General features: G+C 65.5%; 1 protein-coding gene across 2 annotated transcripts in view; it reads left to right on the top strand.

The window, feature by feature from the left end:
• ADAP1 (ArfGAP with dual PH domains 1) overlaps positions 1-17,964 on the top strand; it is a 36,734-nt gene that overhangs the window by 15,749 nt on the left and 3,021 nt on the right. For both annotated transcript variants that reach the window (XM_036240330.1, XM_036240331.1), the window contains exons 3-6: positions 2,939-3,030; positions 8,061-8,143; positions 14,493-14,605; positions 15,248-15,394. In XM_036240330.1, the coding sequence (XP_036096223.1) occupies positions 2,939-3,030; positions 8,061-8,143; positions 14,493-14,605; positions 15,248-15,394 (435 nt within the window). The remainder of the gene's footprint in view (positions 1-2,938; positions 3,031-8,060; positions 8,144-14,492; positions 14,606-15,247; positions 15,395-17,964) is intronic.

Genomic DNA, 17,964 nt, shown 5'->3' with positions numbered 1-17,964 from the left:
TGACCCACGACTGTCGACCTCGCTGCAGGAGGGCTCGGGGTGGCTGGCCTGGGGAGGAGGACAGGCAGGGACCCCCAGGTGGGGTGTGGCGGGCAGAGGAGGGGCGGAGCAGGGGGTCTGACCCCATGGCGGCGGGAGCTGGAGGGGAGACCAGGCCTCGAAGCAGAGCCTGCTGGCTGCTTGGCCGGGGCTGCTGTGGGGACGGGGGTCCAGGGCTTGTGACCCCATGTGCACCCCCACCTGGGAGTAGCCAGTTGCTGCTGCCGCTGCAGCTCGGTGGCCGTGGCTTGGTCACCATGCGAAGTCCTGGCCCCAGGCCACCTGCCCCAGAGCCTGCACTTAACGAGGTCACTCTGGGCCGGGACTCCCCAGGGCTGCTGGACTCGTCCTGCTCAGTGGTCACACGGGGCGGCCGCCCTGGCCGGGTGTGAGGCCCAGGCTGGAAACCACACGGGCGGTGTGCCCGGTCGGGAAGGAGGGGTGAGCGACCCACTGGTTCTCTCTGCAAATGCTCGTGGGGTCTGCGGAGGCTGGGGCTGGGCCGTGGGGCCTGGGTGGGGCGGGGATGGGGGCCTGGGTGGGATGGGGACAGGGGCCTGCGTGTCCCTTGTGCGGCCCTCTGGATGGACAGAGTGGTCTCCTCTCCTCCCACTGTGACCGGGCAGTGAGCAGCCTGGCGGAGCGGTCACCTGTCCAGGTGGGGCTGGGGAAGGCCCAGCTCCTAGAGAGGACGGAGGTGCTGCACCCACCCCGGGAGGTTCGGGCCCCCCCACTCTGGCTCCTCTGCTGGGAAGGGAAGAGCCCGGCCCCTCGGGCCTTCCCTGGCGCGGTCCTGTCTCGAGCGAAATGGAGCGTCTAGTGCGCCATCCTCGTTAGTCCCTCTCCGGGGGCTTTTCCTTTCTGGGGCGCCTCACACTCGAGGACTTGCCCCTTCGAGGTGGGGGTGCATGGTTTCTGGGTTGCCTTTCGCTTTGCTGCTGAGGGTTTTGCAGTGGAAACTTTTCACTTTGATGTCGTCAAATTTATCAACCTCTTCTCTTGTGGTTTTAGGGTTTATCACGAACTCAGGCTTGCTCGGCCCCGGGGTTATTTCTTACTCATAGCAGCTTTGTTGAGATGTAGTTCACAGGCCCACAGCTCCCGGGGCTAGTTTCAGAGCATTTTCACGTCCGGAATGAACCTGGCGCCGCCCGCAGCCCTCCCCAGGGCCCCCCCCCCCCCCTGCCGGCCGTGCCTGGGGCGGAGCCACACAGCCGGCCTCGCAGCCTCCCTGCTCCCCCACGCGGTCCCGGCGCTGCAGCCAGGTCACACGGACACTGCGTCCGCCCCTCAGCTCACGGACACTGGACTGTTATGAATAACGTGTCTGAAGGTTCCTGGGCGGGCTTCTGGGGGCACGTCCCGCTGTGCAGACCGGAGTGGGCCTGTGGGGCCCTCTGCTGAGTCTCACACCCGAGGGTCCCCAGGTGTCTCCCACGGCCGCACTCGCCCACTCCCGATCCCCCGCAAACACCTCTCCGTCTGTCCACCGTCTGTCCACCGTCCGCGAGCGCGAGCTGGTGTGCGTTCTGCCTCAGTCTGCGTTCCTTGCTGACGGTATGGAGCGTCTTCCCATCGCTGTGGGTGTTGGCGAAGAACCTGTTCAGATCCTTCACCTCTTTAAAAACAGGAGTTGTCATTACAGAGAGTTCTGCGCTCTGGACACAAGTCCCATGTCACCCACGGTGTCTGAACTCTGCTTCTCTTTGTGGGCTGTCTCTTAACTTCCTTTTTCTTTAAAAAGAATTTTTTTTCTTTATTGGTTTTAGAGAGAGAGCAAGGGAGAGGGGGAGAGAGAGACACATCGACGAGAGAGAACATCGACCGGCCGCCTCCTGCACGCCCCCCACTGGGGATCGGGCCCTCAACCTGGGCAGGTGCCCTGACCAGGAATCGAACCGGCGACCTCTTGGTGCAGGGTCCACGCTCAACCACTGAGCCACACCGGCCGGGCCTGGCTTGTCTTCTGAGAATTGCAAGGAACACACAGAATAATGTGGACAGGTGTCTCTCTCCCACCCGACACGGCGGCGTCTCCGTCTAGGGTCTGCCGCGGCAGGAGCTGGTTGTCTGCGCGGACAGTGAACAGTCCCCGTCAGGCTGATTCTCGGGTGTTTTGCCAAAGAGTCGCCCACGGGCTCCCTCCTCCGGTACCTGCAGGCAGGTCGCCGTTGTGTGCGGAGCAGTTGGCGGTAGAATTCCAACGTGGTGGCCGCCTTCAGTGGAAATGTCTCGTTCATGGTTTTCTTCCAGTTACCCTCTTGGGTCCCCCACATTCAGGATTCGATGGTCCTCAGAGCATGGTGACTGTAGGGGGAGGGGCTCGTGTCGGGGGTCAGGAAGCAGAGCCACTAACACACCCTCGTCCTGGGGCCATGCGGTGAGGCACCTTGGTGGGGGCGCCCCGCACCCCCCCCCACGTCCCAGCCACAGGGCCCTTGCAGGTGCTGTTTCCTGTGCTTGGGACACCTGGAGAGCCTCCCCCACCGGTCCCCCTGACTCCTCTCCTTCCCGGAACACACTCCCCGTCTCTGCGGTCCTTGTCCCTCAGGGGCTGTCCGCTCCGCCTGGGCCGGGGTCCCTGCTCTGCAGCTGAGTGCAGGGCCCTCTCTGTGTCCGGGACACACTCCTGCCCCCTAAACGTGGGTCCCCTGAGTGAACAAGCCGGGCCCTGCAGGAGGCAGACATGGGCGTCTCTGGAGAGGGAGCAGCCTGCAGCCGGTGCGTCTTGGGGCGGCCACGGGGCTGGGAAGGAGCTCAGGCACCATCCCAAGGAGGCTCCCCTCGGCACCCCAGGACCCCTCTACCTCCTCACTCCAGACGGTGTCCCTGGGACAGGAGGGGTCGGGAGGCCCCTTCCCTTCGCGGCCTCAGTGCTCTGACCTGGTCTCTCTCGCAGTTCATGGCCTCCCACGGGAACAGCGCTGCCAGAGCCACGTACGAGCCCAAAGTGCCGTCTTTCTACTACCGGCCCACGGCCTCCGACTGCCTGTGAGTAACAGAGCGCCGTCAGGGTGGGGGGTGAGCAGCGCGGGGCATGGTCCGGGGGGGCCAGCGGGAAGGGCCGCGGCCGTGCCCAGAGCTCAGGGAAGCTGGGCCCGGGCCACAGGGGCAGCCCCGCTCGGTCTCCTCGCCAGCTTGGTTCTTGGCCCGGTGGGCGGTGCCCGGGGACCCCAGGACCGAGTGCAGCCGGGGGCTCCGGTGCCCGAGATGCTGCGCGCTCACCTGGCTCAGGGCATGGCCGTGGGTGTGGGGACCTCCCGTCCCTCTGTGTCCCTGGGGGCCACTGCCCCCAGCCTGGCTCCAGCCCAGCCCTCTGAGCACCCCCTTCTGTCCTACGGAGTGCCTGTCCCCGTGCCCCCGTCCCCCGGCATTGGCCTGGCTGTGTTCCCGGCGCCCTTGGGCCTGGCTGCCTTTTGTTGTCTCTCCTGAGGTTGCTCCTTCTCTGGCCACTCAGAGCCGGGAACACTCAGCACTTCCTTCTCGGGTCCTGTGGGCTGGGGCTCCTCCGGGGGGGTGGCCCTCGGACTCTCTGCCCAGCACCCAGCACCCAGCACCGGGTGGGCCACCCGTGGGTTCTGGAAGTCGGGTGAGTGTGAGGGCCCATGGACCCAGGTTCTCAGGGAGGGGCCGGGAATCTGCCATCTCCTGACCGGCTGTGAGGAGGCCCGCCCGTCGCAGGGCCCTGGGGACCGGGCCCTCCTCCCTCAGCCTCAGCCACGGGCTCCCCCATCCCGGCACCTCAAACCCAGAATGAGCCCCGCCCAGGATGCTGGGTCCCTCTTTGCTCTTGGGCAGGACTGGCCCTGAGGGATCACTCAGACCCACCCCAAGGATGTCCCCCTGCTGGGGCGTCCGAGCCCAGTCGAATGGTTCTTAGGACCAGGCCATGAACCCCTGTTTGGCCGAGGAAATGAGGCCCAGAGGGACTGGCTGTCCCCATGGAGACGAAGGGCCCAGCGGAGGAGCTGAGGCCAGGCCGGGATGTCATCTCCACGCTGTGAATTCCCGCTCGGCCCACCCAGGCCAGCGATGCGAACCCGGCTCCTCCCGCAACACCTCGGCTCCTGTGTGCTCCCCAGGGGCCAGGCGGGGCCAGTGCTGCTTCTGTGTCTGCGTTTTTGGGGAGTGTGGACGGTGGGCATGGGGCCCTCAGCCCACACCTGGCTCTGGGGGAGTTCTGGGCGGTGTGTCCAGACACTGGGGACCCCCATCGTGGATGACACCTCCCAGGACCAGCCCAGAGCGCCGCTGGGCAGGTGTGTCTTCCAAGGGCGCTCGGCCACTTCTGGGCTCCCAGGGAAACGGGGGCCCCGGGCCTGCAGGTTTCAGGATGAATCAGCGGCCTGGCAGCCACTCTGAGATGTGATGATGTCACCCCCGCCACAGGCTGCTCTGTTGGGGGTCAGTCATTTGCCTGGTGCCCTGTACCTCCTGCCATCGGAGCCCGTGACGAGGGGCCGACTGGCCCTCAGCGTGTGTCCTTGCTGGGATGCTCAGCAGGGCCCCGGTCCCTGTGACCGGCCCCTCAGGGGTGTGTGGTCAGGGCCTCCCCAGGGGACCGGCATCCCGGGAAGCGTGCTCTGATGTCCAGGCGGGGGTGGCTTTCCGGAAGCCTCCACCAGGTGAAGGTTCTCGGGAACCACGCCTGACACGTCCACACACGCAGTAGGTGCTCAGGTCTGCCAGGCCCTGAAGGGCACAGATGCTGAGATGAGGGGAGTCTCAGGGAAGCCCCTCGATGGGCTGGTAGCAACAGGGAGACCTGACCAGGGAGGTGTGGGGGTGATACACCACGCTCACTGTGGTGTGCTCTGCAGTGGCCGAGATGGGGTACACATGCCTGTGTACACAGGGGAGGGCCCTGGGGGGCGGTGTGCGTGCAGCCCGTGTGCGCTGGAGAGGACCGTGGGGTAACCCTGGTTTGCACCCTGACCAGGGCTCGTGCAGGGCAGCCTGGCAGTTGCCTCCAGGAGGCAGAGGCCCTGAGGCCTCCCCAGCTATAAAGTGGGGTGGGTGCCACCTGCCACCAGGCTGTCATGGGGATGAAATGAGGTGCCATGAGGCGTGCGGCCCAGAGTGAGTTCTCTGGGCACAGGGTCCCTCCGCCCCTCGTGTCTGAGGCTGAGCCCCGTGAGCTGGAGTCCGGAGGAGGCCCGGGAGCTCAGAGGGTCCAGCCACATGGTCGTTCTTGGCAGCTGGCTGGTGACGCGGGCAGGACCCAGTGCCTTCCTGTCACCGCCCAGGCCGCCAGGTCCTACCTGACAGTTACCTCGGTCCTCTGGGCTCACCTGGTGGCAGCCGCCTCCCGTGTGACAGGCACGCGGGCCCTGAGCAGCCCACTTCCTGGCAGCTGGGGCCTGTGGGTGCCCCTCTCCCCCGAATCCCAGAAGTTCTTGAGCCCACAGTCTTCCCAGGCCCCAGCTGAGAGGTGCTGTGCTCGCTTCCTGGGGCCTGGGGGACAAAGCCCGCAGACCAGCAGCTTGACGGGCGGTCACTTCTCGGTCCTGGAGGCTGCCGGGCAGGGCGTGCGGGTCCTCCTGAGGCCAGTCTCCTGGCCTGCAGACAGCACCTTCCGTGGCCTCACGTGGCCGGCCCCGTGTGTCTGTGTCCAGAGTGCCCCTTTATCCGGGCCCACCCTACTCCAGGGTGATCTTGTCTTAATTTAACAAAAAATTTTTTTTGTTATTGATATTTTACAGAGGGAGAGAGAGACAGAAACATCGATGAGAGAGAACATCGACTGGCCGCCTCCTGCACGCCCCCGACTGGGGATCGGGCCCACAACCTGGGCATGTGCCCTGACCGGGAATCGGACTGGCGACCTCTTGGTGCAGGGTCGACGCTCAACCACTGAGCCACACCGGCCGGGTGACCTTGTCTTAATTTACTAATCTGTGACGTTCCTGCTTCCAGATAGGACTTTCCTGACCTCCGGCAGGGTGTCCTGAGACACGGGGGTGGGGTGGGGAGGGCGTTCAGGACCGGCGGTCAGCCCCAGAGTCAGCGTGTGTCCACAGCATGTCAGCAGGGCCCCGCCCCCCACCGGCCACCCTGTCTCCAGCTCCCGGTCTGAGTTCTGGGTGGAGGTGACCTGTCTTGACCCCGAGAGCCCCGCTGGCAGGGGGATGCTACCCGCCACCCTGATGACAGGACGATGCTGGGGAGTCTCCAGGTCACCATCAGTGGGGGTGGGGGTGCGTCATGGGCACCCCAGCCCCACCCCCAGTCAGTGTGGGCCCAGGTGGTCTGGAGGTCAGGGCCCTGTGCCATGGCAGGGCCAGCCCAGGCACCTGTCTCGGGCACTGGTGATGGGGTGCACTGGTACCCCACAGTGACCCAGGGTCAGGACCGCTCTCTAAACCTGGTGGAGACTACCACACCCCGGTGCCTGCTTCCGGGCCTTCCTCCTGTGGCTGCTTCTAGAAGCTTCTGTGCTAGGCCTGAGGAGGCCCTCATGTTACAGATGAGAACCTGGGTGCAGGAGGGGAGCTGATCCCTGTAGGGGGCTGGGTGGTATCCCCCAAAACAGGTCATGTCCTCACTGGTCAGGGCCTTGGCTAGTGAAGTGAAGGGTCTCAAACAAGGTCCCGGGGTTTGGGGGGCGGGAGTCCATTCTGGCGTCCCCACAGGAAGTGAGATGGGTCGCAGAGCTGGGCCCGGAGGCGGAGTGGAGGTGTGGGCGCAGACCGAGGTGCCCCGTGCGGGGTGCTTTGTGACCACAGCCCAGGACACTCGGGCACAGCCCGGGGTGGGCGCCCCAGAGCCCCAGCCGAGGTTGGGGAGCTGCAGCTGGGGCTGATCCAACTTTGTGGCTGACCGCACAGGCCGGGGTGAAGCCCGGGTTTCCTGTCTGTTCGTGGGGCATTGACTGGAAATGACAAGGTCGCCCTGCACCGGGGAGCTTGCCGAGGCCATGCCCACACCCTACTGGGCCACGCCCCTGGGCTGTGGGGCCGAGATGGACGGCCTCTTCCGAGGTGCAGTCTCCTCCGCGGTGTTTACGTCTGCGTGGGTCAGACGCAGAAACGGAGGCTGCAGTGCTCTCTGGGGCTGGAGGGTCTTGGCTCAGAGACCAGCCAGCAGGGGTGGGGCCGGCAGGGAGTGGGGAGCCGATGGAGGTGGGAGTGGGGGGTTGAGGGCGCAGCTGCCTTGTGTCCATCCGTCAGGCTGTGTGGCAGGCGGGGTCACCCTTTAAGGAGGGTGGGTCCCCTCAGAGGTGTACTGCCCTCCGGTGGCGGGGCTGGGAGGACTGGGGGGCACAGGGCGGTCTCTGCCTTCCCTCCGAGACCTCTGAGCTGAGGGCCTGGGGTGGGGCTCACTGTGGGCGGGGCTGGGTACTGGCCCTTCGTCTCTGAGTCCAGCGTCTCTCGTGACAGAGGTTTGTATTAAAAGGAGGTGTTGGCAGGCCAGTGTGGCTCCATGGTGGAGCCCCAACCCTGCACCAGGAGGTCGCCAGTCCGATTCCCAGTCAGGGCACATACGCAGATTGTGGGCCTGATCCCCAGTGGGGGGCGTGCAGGAGCGTCCAGTCGATGTTCTCTCTCCTCCATGTTTCCATCTCTGTCTCCCTCTCCCTTCCTCTCTCTCTCACATCAATAAGGAGGCGTCGGGCTGGAGAAGCCTGTGCCCTGGATGGGTCTGAACACAGGCGTGGGAGAGGAAGCTGGTTACATTGTTGCCAGCACAGAATCCAGAGGGGACCTGGATCTGGGGTGGGGAGCGGGCAGGGGATACATTGTTGCCAGCACAGAATCCAGAGGGGACCTGGATCTGGGGCGGGGAGCGGGCAGGGGAAGGCGCTGTGAGCCGCTGGCTGGACACCGGGTGGAGCTGATGGTGTGTGAATTAGACCTCGGCTTCTTGGAAAGGGGAGGTATTCGTGACAACACTGATCAGCGCCCGGCGGTGTGGCTCAGTGGCTGAGCGTTGACCCTGCTGCTCAGGGCACATGCCCGGGCTGTGGGCCGACCCCTGCCTGCCGGGCTCACAGGCCACTCGGCCCCTCTGCTCTGTCCCAGCCTCCTGAGGGAACAGTGGATCCGTGCCAAGTACGAGCGGCAGGAGTTCACCGACCTGGAGAAGCAGGAGCCCTACTCCGCAGGTGAGGACTCCGACGGGGGCGGGCTTGTCTGAACGAGTCTGCCGCTTGGCCTCCTGGCCTCGAGCTGGGGAGTCCCTGCTCCACACAGCCCGGCCGACTGCAGGGTGCGTGCAGGGCCCACGGGCTGGCGCGGGGGCACGCCCCTGCTCTGGGGTGGCCTTCAGGGTGAGCAGGTCCTGGGAGGGAGGGGCAGGGGCAGAGAGGAGGCGTTGGGGAGGTACCACCAAGCTGGGGTGCCCAGCACCCTGAGGCTGTCAGCACCCTGGGTCTGTGCTGCCTGTCGTGGGCCCCAGGGTGTGAGGGGCACCATCTCCTTGCCCCAGTGGTCCTTCCGTGCTGCTGCCTGAGGCGATAACTGGTTCCCACGTCCCGTCTGGTCGTGAGGCTGGGAGTGAGGCCCTGTGTGGCCAGGACGCCTGCACAGCGGGCACTGCGGGCCCCGCCCTCCAGTTCCCCACCCTGACACGCGACCACTGTGTAGCCTTGATCCATGGCCACCCACGCAACACAGCCCTCCTCTGCTGACGACCCCTAACGGGGGCTGTAGGGGGTGCACAGGGGTTTTTGTGCCTGTTTGGCTCCCAAGACCCTCCCACACTCCGTCGCGGCCTGAGCCCATCTGCTTGCTCTGAACCCTGGGCAGGCTCGTCCGGAGTGCCTTTGTCTCCCAGTGTTGGCCTCTTAGCAGTCGGTGACCATGTAGCGTGTGGCCTCACTTCAGAGGTGGGTGCGGCTGGGCCAGCAGAACCATGGCCCTGCATTGAGTTTTCACGTTGGGATGCTTTGGTTGTGAGCGACATAAATCGAACTTGGGCATGAGAAATAGGAAATGTCCTGACATAGTAGAGCTGCCTTCAGGCACAGCTTGATCCAGGGGTCAGTGTTGCCAGCCTTGGCTTCAGTGTCTCCGCCGTTCGGTTCTGCCTCCCTGGGATGGCACTGGCCCTCCGGGTGGTGTCTGCGCGCCCACAGGCCCAGGCTCTGCCCCTGTCATTCGGGTCCTGTGAGAAAAGGGCTGAGTGATTGTCCCAGAGTGTGAGGAAGTCTCGTCTCCGGTTCCGACGGGCAGGGGTGGGCATGTGACCCTGTCTTGACGTGATGTAGCCTTGGGGACCAGGAGCGGGTCTCACGAGGGGAACGTCTGGGTTCCAGAGGCGGGTGAGCGCACAGGGCACACACCCCTCCGTCTCGTCCCTTTCGGGTGCTGGGAGGTGGGGGGCTGCTTTGCGCTGTGTCTGGGTGTCATCTGTAGGTCTGGGGCCAGGTCTGTCCCTCTGCCTCAGGCCCCAGCTGGGGAGGTGGTGACCGCAGAGGGAGGCGGGGGCCTGGGCTCCCCAGCGAGCAGCGGTCACCTTGGAGGGCCTCCTCCGCCCGTGCTCCCAGCACCTCTGCAGGCCCTGGGCGAAGCCCTTCCTCCCCCCCTCGCCTCGTTCCTATAAAGCTGTCGTCCCAGGATGGTAATGCCGCCCCCCCTCAGGCCCTGTTCCCTCCTCAGCGGTCCCCCCAGTGCCCTTGGGTCTGTGGGTGGGGCCACCTCCCCTCCTGTCACCCCACCACACGCCCTGCTCGGGTCTCCTCCCAGGATGGCAGCCGCCCCAGGGACACGTAGCTCTGCACAGCCCCGGGCGCCCAGCACTCTGCTGGGATGGGGGGGCAGCCCAGCACCTCCAAACGCCCTCCCCTCCCCCAGCGCCAGTGTCCAGGCTGGGAGGGCAGATGGAGAGGGGCTGGTGACTCCTGACCCTGTCCAGCCCCGAGGTCATCCTCGAGGGCCCCTCCCACCTGAGGAGCATGGGGTTCCCATGCACCTCCTGCCCAGCCCCCCCCCGGCCCCCCTGGTTTGCTGAAGAGCACTCTCCGCCACCCACGAGTGCAGAGGCCCCGAGCAGAAGGGAATGCAGGAAAAGGTGGGCTCCCAAGTCCAGGTGAGCCTGGCCCTCCCCACCCCAGGAGCCTGCCACTCAGCTCTGCTGGTGTCCCCAGGGTGCTGGAGTGGGGGCGATGGGTCAGCGCCGCCCAGCACCCGCCGGGGCCTCACTGGCCAGTTCCCAGGCTGGGTGTCCAGAGTGGCTTCCGGTGACCAAAGCCGGACATTTGACCAAGGAGATGAATAATGACATGGCCTCGTGAATCCCAAGGTCCCCGCGGACGTAAACAGAGAACAAACCAGGCAGTAAGTGAAGGGAGAAGGGACAGACCTTCTTACAGAACCGCGGACGGACGCGGAGGAATGTGGGTGTGGGGACCGTCCAGGAGCTGCCGAGCCCTGGTCGACAAGACATCTGTGGGCCCTGGCCCCCAAGGGCGTGGTCCCGAGACTGAAGAGGGCAAAGGGAAAGGTACCGACTTCCCAGCAGACCCCCTTCCCCGTGTGACCGGCTGGTCACCACCACGGACGCGACAGCATACAGTAGAGACATGTAACCCGGCCTCAGTCATGAGGGCGTCAAACTCTCTGAGGGACGCTGGACAGATGCCTGGCCAGCAGCCTTCAAGAGCAGTGAGGTTGTGAGACGCCGGCCAGAGGGAGAACCTGGGGGTGCAGGGGGTGCTGGAGGCAGCCCGGGCGAGGGCACCTCAGTGGCCCCTCTGTGAACAGGACGAGAGTTCTGTCGGCCGGGCTTTGGTGACGGGCCCTGGGTGTGCTGCCGATGCTGAGGGCCGGGGAGCACGGGGCCACCCTGCCTCCCTCTCCCCACTGCACTGGAGACAGGGCTGCTGTCAGGGAGCGAGGGGTGTGGCAAGGACGCAGGTTCCAGGTGGACCCGGACGGGCAGGTGCCAGCCTGGCACTCCCCACTGCTTGGCCTCGGCCAAGGTCATGGGCGTGTGGGCGGTCCCTGGGCCAGGCTCCCCAAGGCCCCAGCTGCCCCTGGCCCCTCCCACACCGCCGCCTGCAGCCAGAGCCTCAATGGCAGCCTTTCACGGGTGGACAATGACCCCCGTTGTCCAGAGGCCCAGGCGCCCAGCTGCCCCCCATCACCAACAGACACAGCACTTCCCACCGAGGCTCTGGACCCCTGCTGCTCCCCTGGGCGTTCACCCCGGCTCCCTGCCTCCTTCCTGCCCCCCTGAGCTGCAGGCTGTTCCAACAGGAGGTCAGGGCTGCTGCCCCACCCCCACCCCCACCCCCACCCCGGATGTCACAGGGAGCCCTCAGGGGCCGGTGGAGCCAAGTCTGCCCCAGGGAATACCAGACCTGCCCTGTGCCTCAGTTTCCCTGTCTGCATAGTCGGGGCACGGTGCCCAGTCAGGCAGTGGTTGGAAGCGTTGAGTGATGTTGGGGGTCAGCAGCACCTCCAGGGTTGCTGGTGGGGGTCGAGTCAAGCGATGTGTTTGTGAAGTTCAGCTGAGAGGCAGATGGGCCCGGGTGGGCCTGGCACCGGGGGGGGGGGGCCCAGGGCAGTGGGTGTGGGTACGGGTGGCCCGGCACCGAAGGGGTTGGGGGAACACGCGAGGGGCAGTGGGTGTGGGTACGGGTGGGCCGGCACCGGGGGGCCCAGGGCAGTGGGCGTGGGTACGGGTGGCCTGGCACCGGGGGGCCCAGGGCAGTGGGTGTGGGTACGGTGGGTCGGCACTTGGGGGGGCCCAGGGCAGTGGGTGCGGGTACGGTGGGTCGGCACTTGGGGGGGCCCAGGGCAGTGGGTGCGGTACGGTGGGCCGGCACTTGGGGGAGCCCAGGGCAGTGGGTGCGGGTACGGTGGGTCGGCACTTGGGGGAGCCCAGGGCAGTGGGTGCGGGTACGGTGGGTCGGCACTTGGGGGGGCCCAGGGCAGTGGGTGCGGGTACGGTGGGTCGGCACTTGGGGGGGCCCAGGGCAGTGGGTGCGGGTACGGGTGGCCCGGCACCGGGGGGCCCAGGGCAGTGGGTGCGGGTACGGTGGGTCGACACTTGGGGGGGCCCAGGGCAGTGGGTGCGGGTACGGGGGGTCGGCACTTGGGGGGGCCCAGGGCAGTGGGTGCGGGTATGGGTGGGTCGGCACTTGGGGGGGCCCAGGGCAGTGGGTGTGGGTACGGTGGGTCGGCACTTGGGGGGGCCCAGGGCAGTGGGTGTGGGTACGGTGGGTCGGCACTTGGGGGGGCCCAGGGCAGTGGGTGCGGGTACGGGTGGCCTGGCACAGAGTAGCCACGGGCACACTGCAGGGGTTCAGTGAGTGCTGAGGGAGCCACCTGGCCTCTGCCCCGATGCCAGCCTTCCGAGCGACCTGTCACAGCTGGGCTCCAGGTGTGTGCAGAAGGCACCCCAGGCACTGTCCACGGTGTGCAGCTTGGCCAGGCTCCTCTCGTGGGCTCAACCCACAGCTGGGGAGCCGAGCAGCAGACCTCAGGCTGGGCTGCGTCTGGGCACCACCTGGGCTGCACAAAGCCAGGCCTGGAGCCCGCAGGGTCCGGGCACGGTGGGTCGGCACCGCCGTCCCATGCCCCGGGGGCTGAGGTCGAGAGATGAGTGGCGTCAGGACAAGGGCCAAACTGCTGTCCAGTGCTGGGGCCGAGTCAGGGACCCTGGCCAGCGCCCACCAGAAAATGCTGCTGCTGTGTCTCGGGGCCTGAAATTAGGTGACCGGGCGGCTGGCTGGCGGGAAGCACTCGGCTGGTGAGCCAGACAGGCTGGGGCAAGCCTTCCTCCGGCCCTCGGCCCTCAGTTCACATCTGGCCTGGGGACGTGTTAGACCTGACTGGTGAGTGTGGGGTCACAGCGGCCTTCCCCTCCCCCAGCCCAGCCGTCCTGCGCGACCTGGGCTCTGCTGCCACCTGCTGGGCGTCGTGGGCAGGGCAGCCGTGCAAGGCTCCAGGCCTGTGACCTCTGGCTGCCCGCCAGGGTCCTCTGGCTCCTGCTTGTGACCAGGCGCATCTCTGAGCTTGTTTCCTCGTCTGTACACTGGGGACTGTGAGGTGAGGCGTGTCAGGTGCTGGGGGGCCGTCCCGGGCAGTGCTCAGGGTTACGGCAGACACCTTCCTGACAGATGGTGTTACTCTGGCCTGTGCCAAGAGGCTGCGCCCCGAGCACTTGACCCAAAGGCCTGAGGACTTTTCCCTGGGCCGAGGGCCCCTTTGGTCAGTCAACAAACACTTGGGTGGGGCCCCGTCTGGGCTTGGAGTGTGGATGGAGCAGAGATGCCCGCTGGCCTTGCAGGGGCCAGGGGCACAGCAGCCGTCCGTCGGCTCTGGGTGCGAGGGCCCCTCGCGTTGTGGGGAGGGAGCAGCCCGTCTGTCCTAAGCAGTGACAGCGTCTGCTCGTGACACCCGGCTGGCACCCTTCATGGCCCCTGTCTCTGGTGCTGGGAGGGGCTGCCTGGGCAGCGGTTGGGGGGTTGGGGGCTGAGATACCAGCCTTGACATCGGGGTCTGGAGGCTGCTGAACCAGATGGGCAACGGCCGCCCCCCACGCGGGCACGGCAGCACCCAGTCCAGACCCCTGCTCCCCGCACGGACCAGCCCTCGCCCGGGCGCTGGCTCTGAGGTCACAGCGAAGTGGAGGGGCTGCCCCGGGCAGTTCCCGTGGAGCCCACCGCCCTGGGTGACCCCTGGTTCCCCCCCGAGTGTGCCCGTGGAAGTCACGCAAGCATAGCTGGGCCGCTCGCAATGTCCCCTGGGCCTGTCAGTGCCACAGTGTCCACGGGCAGTCGCGGTAACAGGAGCAAACCTCTGCCCGGACAGCGCAGTGGGACCCTCCTGGCCGGGCCCCTTGCAGCGAAGGGAGGGGCTGGCTGGGTGCCGTCTGCCCCGTGGGAACCCCGGCAAACTGCCTTCTGAGGAATAAACCCTCGGCAGCCCTGGGGTGGGGTCTGGGGCGCACCAGGTGTGGGCGGGCGGGCTCCTCGGCCCTCCGTCTCCGGGTGGGGCGTCCTTGGTGGCGGCCACGCTGCACCGGCGTCTGGCCGCTTCTCTCTCTGCCTCCCTCTCGTGAGGACCCTGTGGGGACCTTGGCCACGTGCCAGGGGCACAGGGACTCCCGGACCTCCGCTCCTCCCAAGGCCTTTCGTCACGGCGGCCGAGTCCCGTTGAGCCAGGTGCCCGTGGCCCAGGGTAGACACCTTGGCTCTGCGTCTGCCCCCGCAGGGGAGTCGCACAGGTGTGTCCTCACGGAACCGCCCACGGTCTGTGACAGGCACGGTTCTGTGTGCTTGTCACGCTCCAGGAGGAAAAGACCACTGGGCAGTGGGCCAGTGTGGGCAGCTGGGGTCCCAGTGCCCGGGGGCAGGTCTGGCCTGGCCTCGGTGGCTGCTGGGCTCTGGGCAGACGGGCCAGGGCGGCCTCAGACTCCCGGTACCTGTAGGGGCTGATGGGTCCCCTGGGGACTGGAGTCCACCTGGCCCGTGTGACTGCCTGACCCACGTCCCCTCCCCCCAGGATACCGAGAGGGTTTTCTCTGGAAGCGTGGCCGGGACAACGGGCAGTTCTTAAGCCGGAAGTTCGTGCTGACTGAACGAGAGGGAGCCCTGAAGTATTTCAACAGAAATGATGTGAGTGGGGGTGGGAGGTGTCCACCCCAGGACAGCATCCTGGCCTCCCTTTGGGGCCCTGTGAAGGCTGGACAGTGCCCCTGGGCAGCAGCACCAGGTCCTCCGCTGCCCTCGTGCGGTTCTAGGGACCCACACTTCCTTCGGGACGTGCCCCACCCCAGGGCACCCTTCCCTGGTGGGCACGCCCAGGACACTTGGAGTGGGCCAGCACATGGCCCTGGGCCCCCAAGCGGCATGTGAGGAGGTGGGAGGGTCCCCAGGCCCTGCCGCTGGCAGAGCCACACCCAGACCGGCCCCAGGTCAGAGCACCCCCACAGCGCAGATAACCATGGGCAGTTCGTGGCCACAGCCTCCCCCCCAGCCACAGTGCGAGGACGGGAAGGAGGCAGGGCGAGGGCCTGACACTGGGTGGGTCCAAGGCAGACACGAGCCCTCGTGCTGCAGGGGCAGAGGGGGTCTGCCCATCGCCACCCCTGCAAGGGGGCTGCTCTTCCTGTAGACTTACCAGGAAAGCCAGGCCCAGAGGTACCCCGCTGAAAACCACACAGCTGCAGCCGGCACCCCAGAGCCCACCCTGCCTGCTTCCTGGGGTTCGGAGACTCCTCTGCCTCCCTGGCACTAAGGCCTGGTCTTGCTTCCCAGGCCAAGGAGCCCAAGGCCGTCATGAAGATCGAGCATCTGAACGCCACCTTTCAGCCGGGCAAGATCGGCCACCCCCACGGCCTGCAGGTCACCTACCTGAAGGACAACAGCACCCGCAACATCTTCATCTACCACGAGGACGGAAAGGTGGGCACGCGGGCTGGGCGTGGGCGTGTGCGTGTCCCTTCGCTCTGTGGACGTGGTGTGTGAGATGCTGCGTCGAGCCGTCCTTGCATTCCGGGACTGAACCCCACCCCACTCGGCCACGCCACAGTCCTCCGGGTGCGGCGGAGCTGTCTGCTAGCGTCTGCTGAGGGTTTGTGCAGTGGTGTCCATCAGGGACTGACCTGCCGTGGCTCCTTGTCTGGCTTTGGTGTCTGGGTGATGCTGGTCTCACAGGTGAGGTAGGATGTGTCCCCTCTTTCATTTTTTGGGAATGTCTCAGATGGATCGGCAGTTCTTGTTCAAGTGCTCAGTGCACTTCACCAGCGAGGCCAGGAGGCTGGGGGCTTCGCTTGGTCGGGAGATTTTTGCTGACTGGTCCAGCCTTCGCCCTGGTTACAGGTCGCCTGTGTCTTGGTGACTTAGTCTTGGTAGGTTTTGCGTTTCTAGGAATTGCTGTCTCATCTAGGTCACCCATGTCGGGGGTGTACACTTATTCACAGTACGTGCTTACAATCCTTTTCGTTCCCGTGGGACTGGTAGGGACGTCGTCCCCACTGCCGTTTCTCTGGACCGCAGGTCAACGCTCTAACCGCTGAGCCAAACCGGCCAGGGCCCCACTGCCGTTTCTGACGTCAGCATTTGCGTCTTCTCTCGGTCCGTCTAGATGGAGACTTACTGTTTCGGGGGTCCATCTCTGTGGACAACTCGAGGCCTTTATTTATTCTCTCCCTACTCGATTCCCCGTCTCTGCTCGAACCGTGACTGTTCGTCCCTCTGCTGCTTTGGTTGGAGCTGGTTCCGCGCCAGTTCCTCCGGCTGAGTGGGCGCCTTCCCTCCTGCTCAGCGTCGGCGCCCCCTGCTGTTACAGCCCAGAAGCCGTGTTCCGTTTCCTGGGGGCTCCAAGTGTTTTCTCCTTTCCCTGTGACTGCTCCTTCGACCTGTTGGCCGATTTCCTCAAGTCTGCGAATTCACCAGTTTTCTTGGTTTATTGTCATGACTCCATCCATTGTGGTCACAGAAGATACTTTGTACAGTATTTGTCTTTTAAAATCATGCCCTGGTGCCCTGGCCGGTTTGGCTCAGCGGTTAGAGCATTGGCCTGCGGTCCAGAGACCTGGGTTCGGTTCCCACTAAGGGCATGTACCTCGGTTGCAGTGTGTCCCCGGCCCTGGTTGGTTGTGTGGGTGGCAGCCACTCGATGTGTCCCTTTCACGTTGATGTTTTTCTCTCTCTCTCTCTCTCTCTTCCATTCTACCTGAACAACAACAAAAATAAATAAAAATTAAAAAATAAAATAAAATCATGCCCTGGCCCTGGCCGGCTTGGCTCAGCGGTTGGAGCATCGGCTTGCAGACCAGAGAGTCCCGGGTTCAGTTCCCGCTAGGGGCACGTACCAAAAATAAAATAAAATCATGCTCTGGCCAGTTGCTCAGTGGTTAGAGCGTTGGCCTGAGGACCCAAAGGGTCTCGGGTTTGATTCTGGTCAAGGGCATGTGCCTGGGTTGCAGGTTTGGTCCTGGCCCCGGCTGGGGTTGTGTGGGCAGCCAGTCAATGTCTCCCCCTCATTGATTCTTCCCTCCCTCCCTTCCACTCTATCTAATATCAATGGAAAAATATCCTCTGGTGAGGATGAAAAAAATAAATCACTTTGGCAGGAAGGGCAGGGCTGCAACTGCAGGGACAGCATTGGCTGCACCTGTGACCAGAAGCAGCCCAGCAGTCAGAGCACAGGCTGGATGTCTGAGGAGGGTCCCTGCCCACCGGCTCCCGCCAGCCAAGCTGCGTGCTGGCTGCTGCCTGCAGGGCGGGGTCAGGACGGGTGGCCACCCCGGTGCTGAGAGCTGGGCCTGACCAGCGCTCACCACTCACTGCCCCCACTGCCGCGTCCTTCCCCTACGAGACGTGAGCAGACTCCAGAGTCTAGAGTGGGTCCAGCAGACAGTCCGCCCTGCAGTTGGCACCCAGGTGGGGAGACAGATTCCTCCGGCTCCCTGCTTTGCCACCTTCCCTGAACCCTTTCCAGGTGTCGTCACTGACCCCCCGGACTGTGTGTGTGAGACTGACAGGCCTGTGTGGCTGTTGCCCCGTGACCTCTGCCAGGACCCATGAGGCTCTAGCTCCCCACATCCCCCTCACCGCCCGGGCCCCCCTCACCGCCCGGCCCCCCTCACCCGCAAGCCCAGGTCTGCACACAGCGTCTCCATCCTCGGGACCCTGTGGACGTTGTCAGACCGGGCAGGACAGCGAGCAGTACCCACACCAGGCTCTTCCCCTCCACAAAGAGGGAGCCTCCATCCCCTGCAGGTCCCCTGCTCAGAGCCCGTCCTTCCCGACCAGCTGCCCCCCAGGCCCCTGGGCTGTGCAGACTGGGCAGGGTCTCTGCTGTTCTGTCCTTCCGGTGGGCAGGCTCTCCCTGCCCGGCCAGCGGAGCCCCCTGCCCCTGTGGGGTTCTCCTCCAGCCCGTGGGGTGAGGCCTTTACCGAACCTCCCTCAGGAGGGCGAACAGGTTCACTGCTCACGGAGGAACACGGCTCAAGGCCTGTGAGCAGACC

Source organism: Molossus molossus, unplaced genomic scaffold (genome assembly GCF_014108415.1).
Source record: "Molossus molossus isolate mMolMol1 unplaced genomic scaffold, mMolMol1.p scaffold_m16_p_4, whole genome shotgun sequence".
In the NCBI taxonomy this organism is placed as follows: domain Eukaryota; kingdom Metazoa; phylum Chordata; class Mammalia; order Chiroptera; family Molossidae; genus Molossus; species Molossus molossus.
Note: the sequence above shows the minus strand (reverse complement) of the source record. Positions and strands in the feature narration are given on the sequence as shown.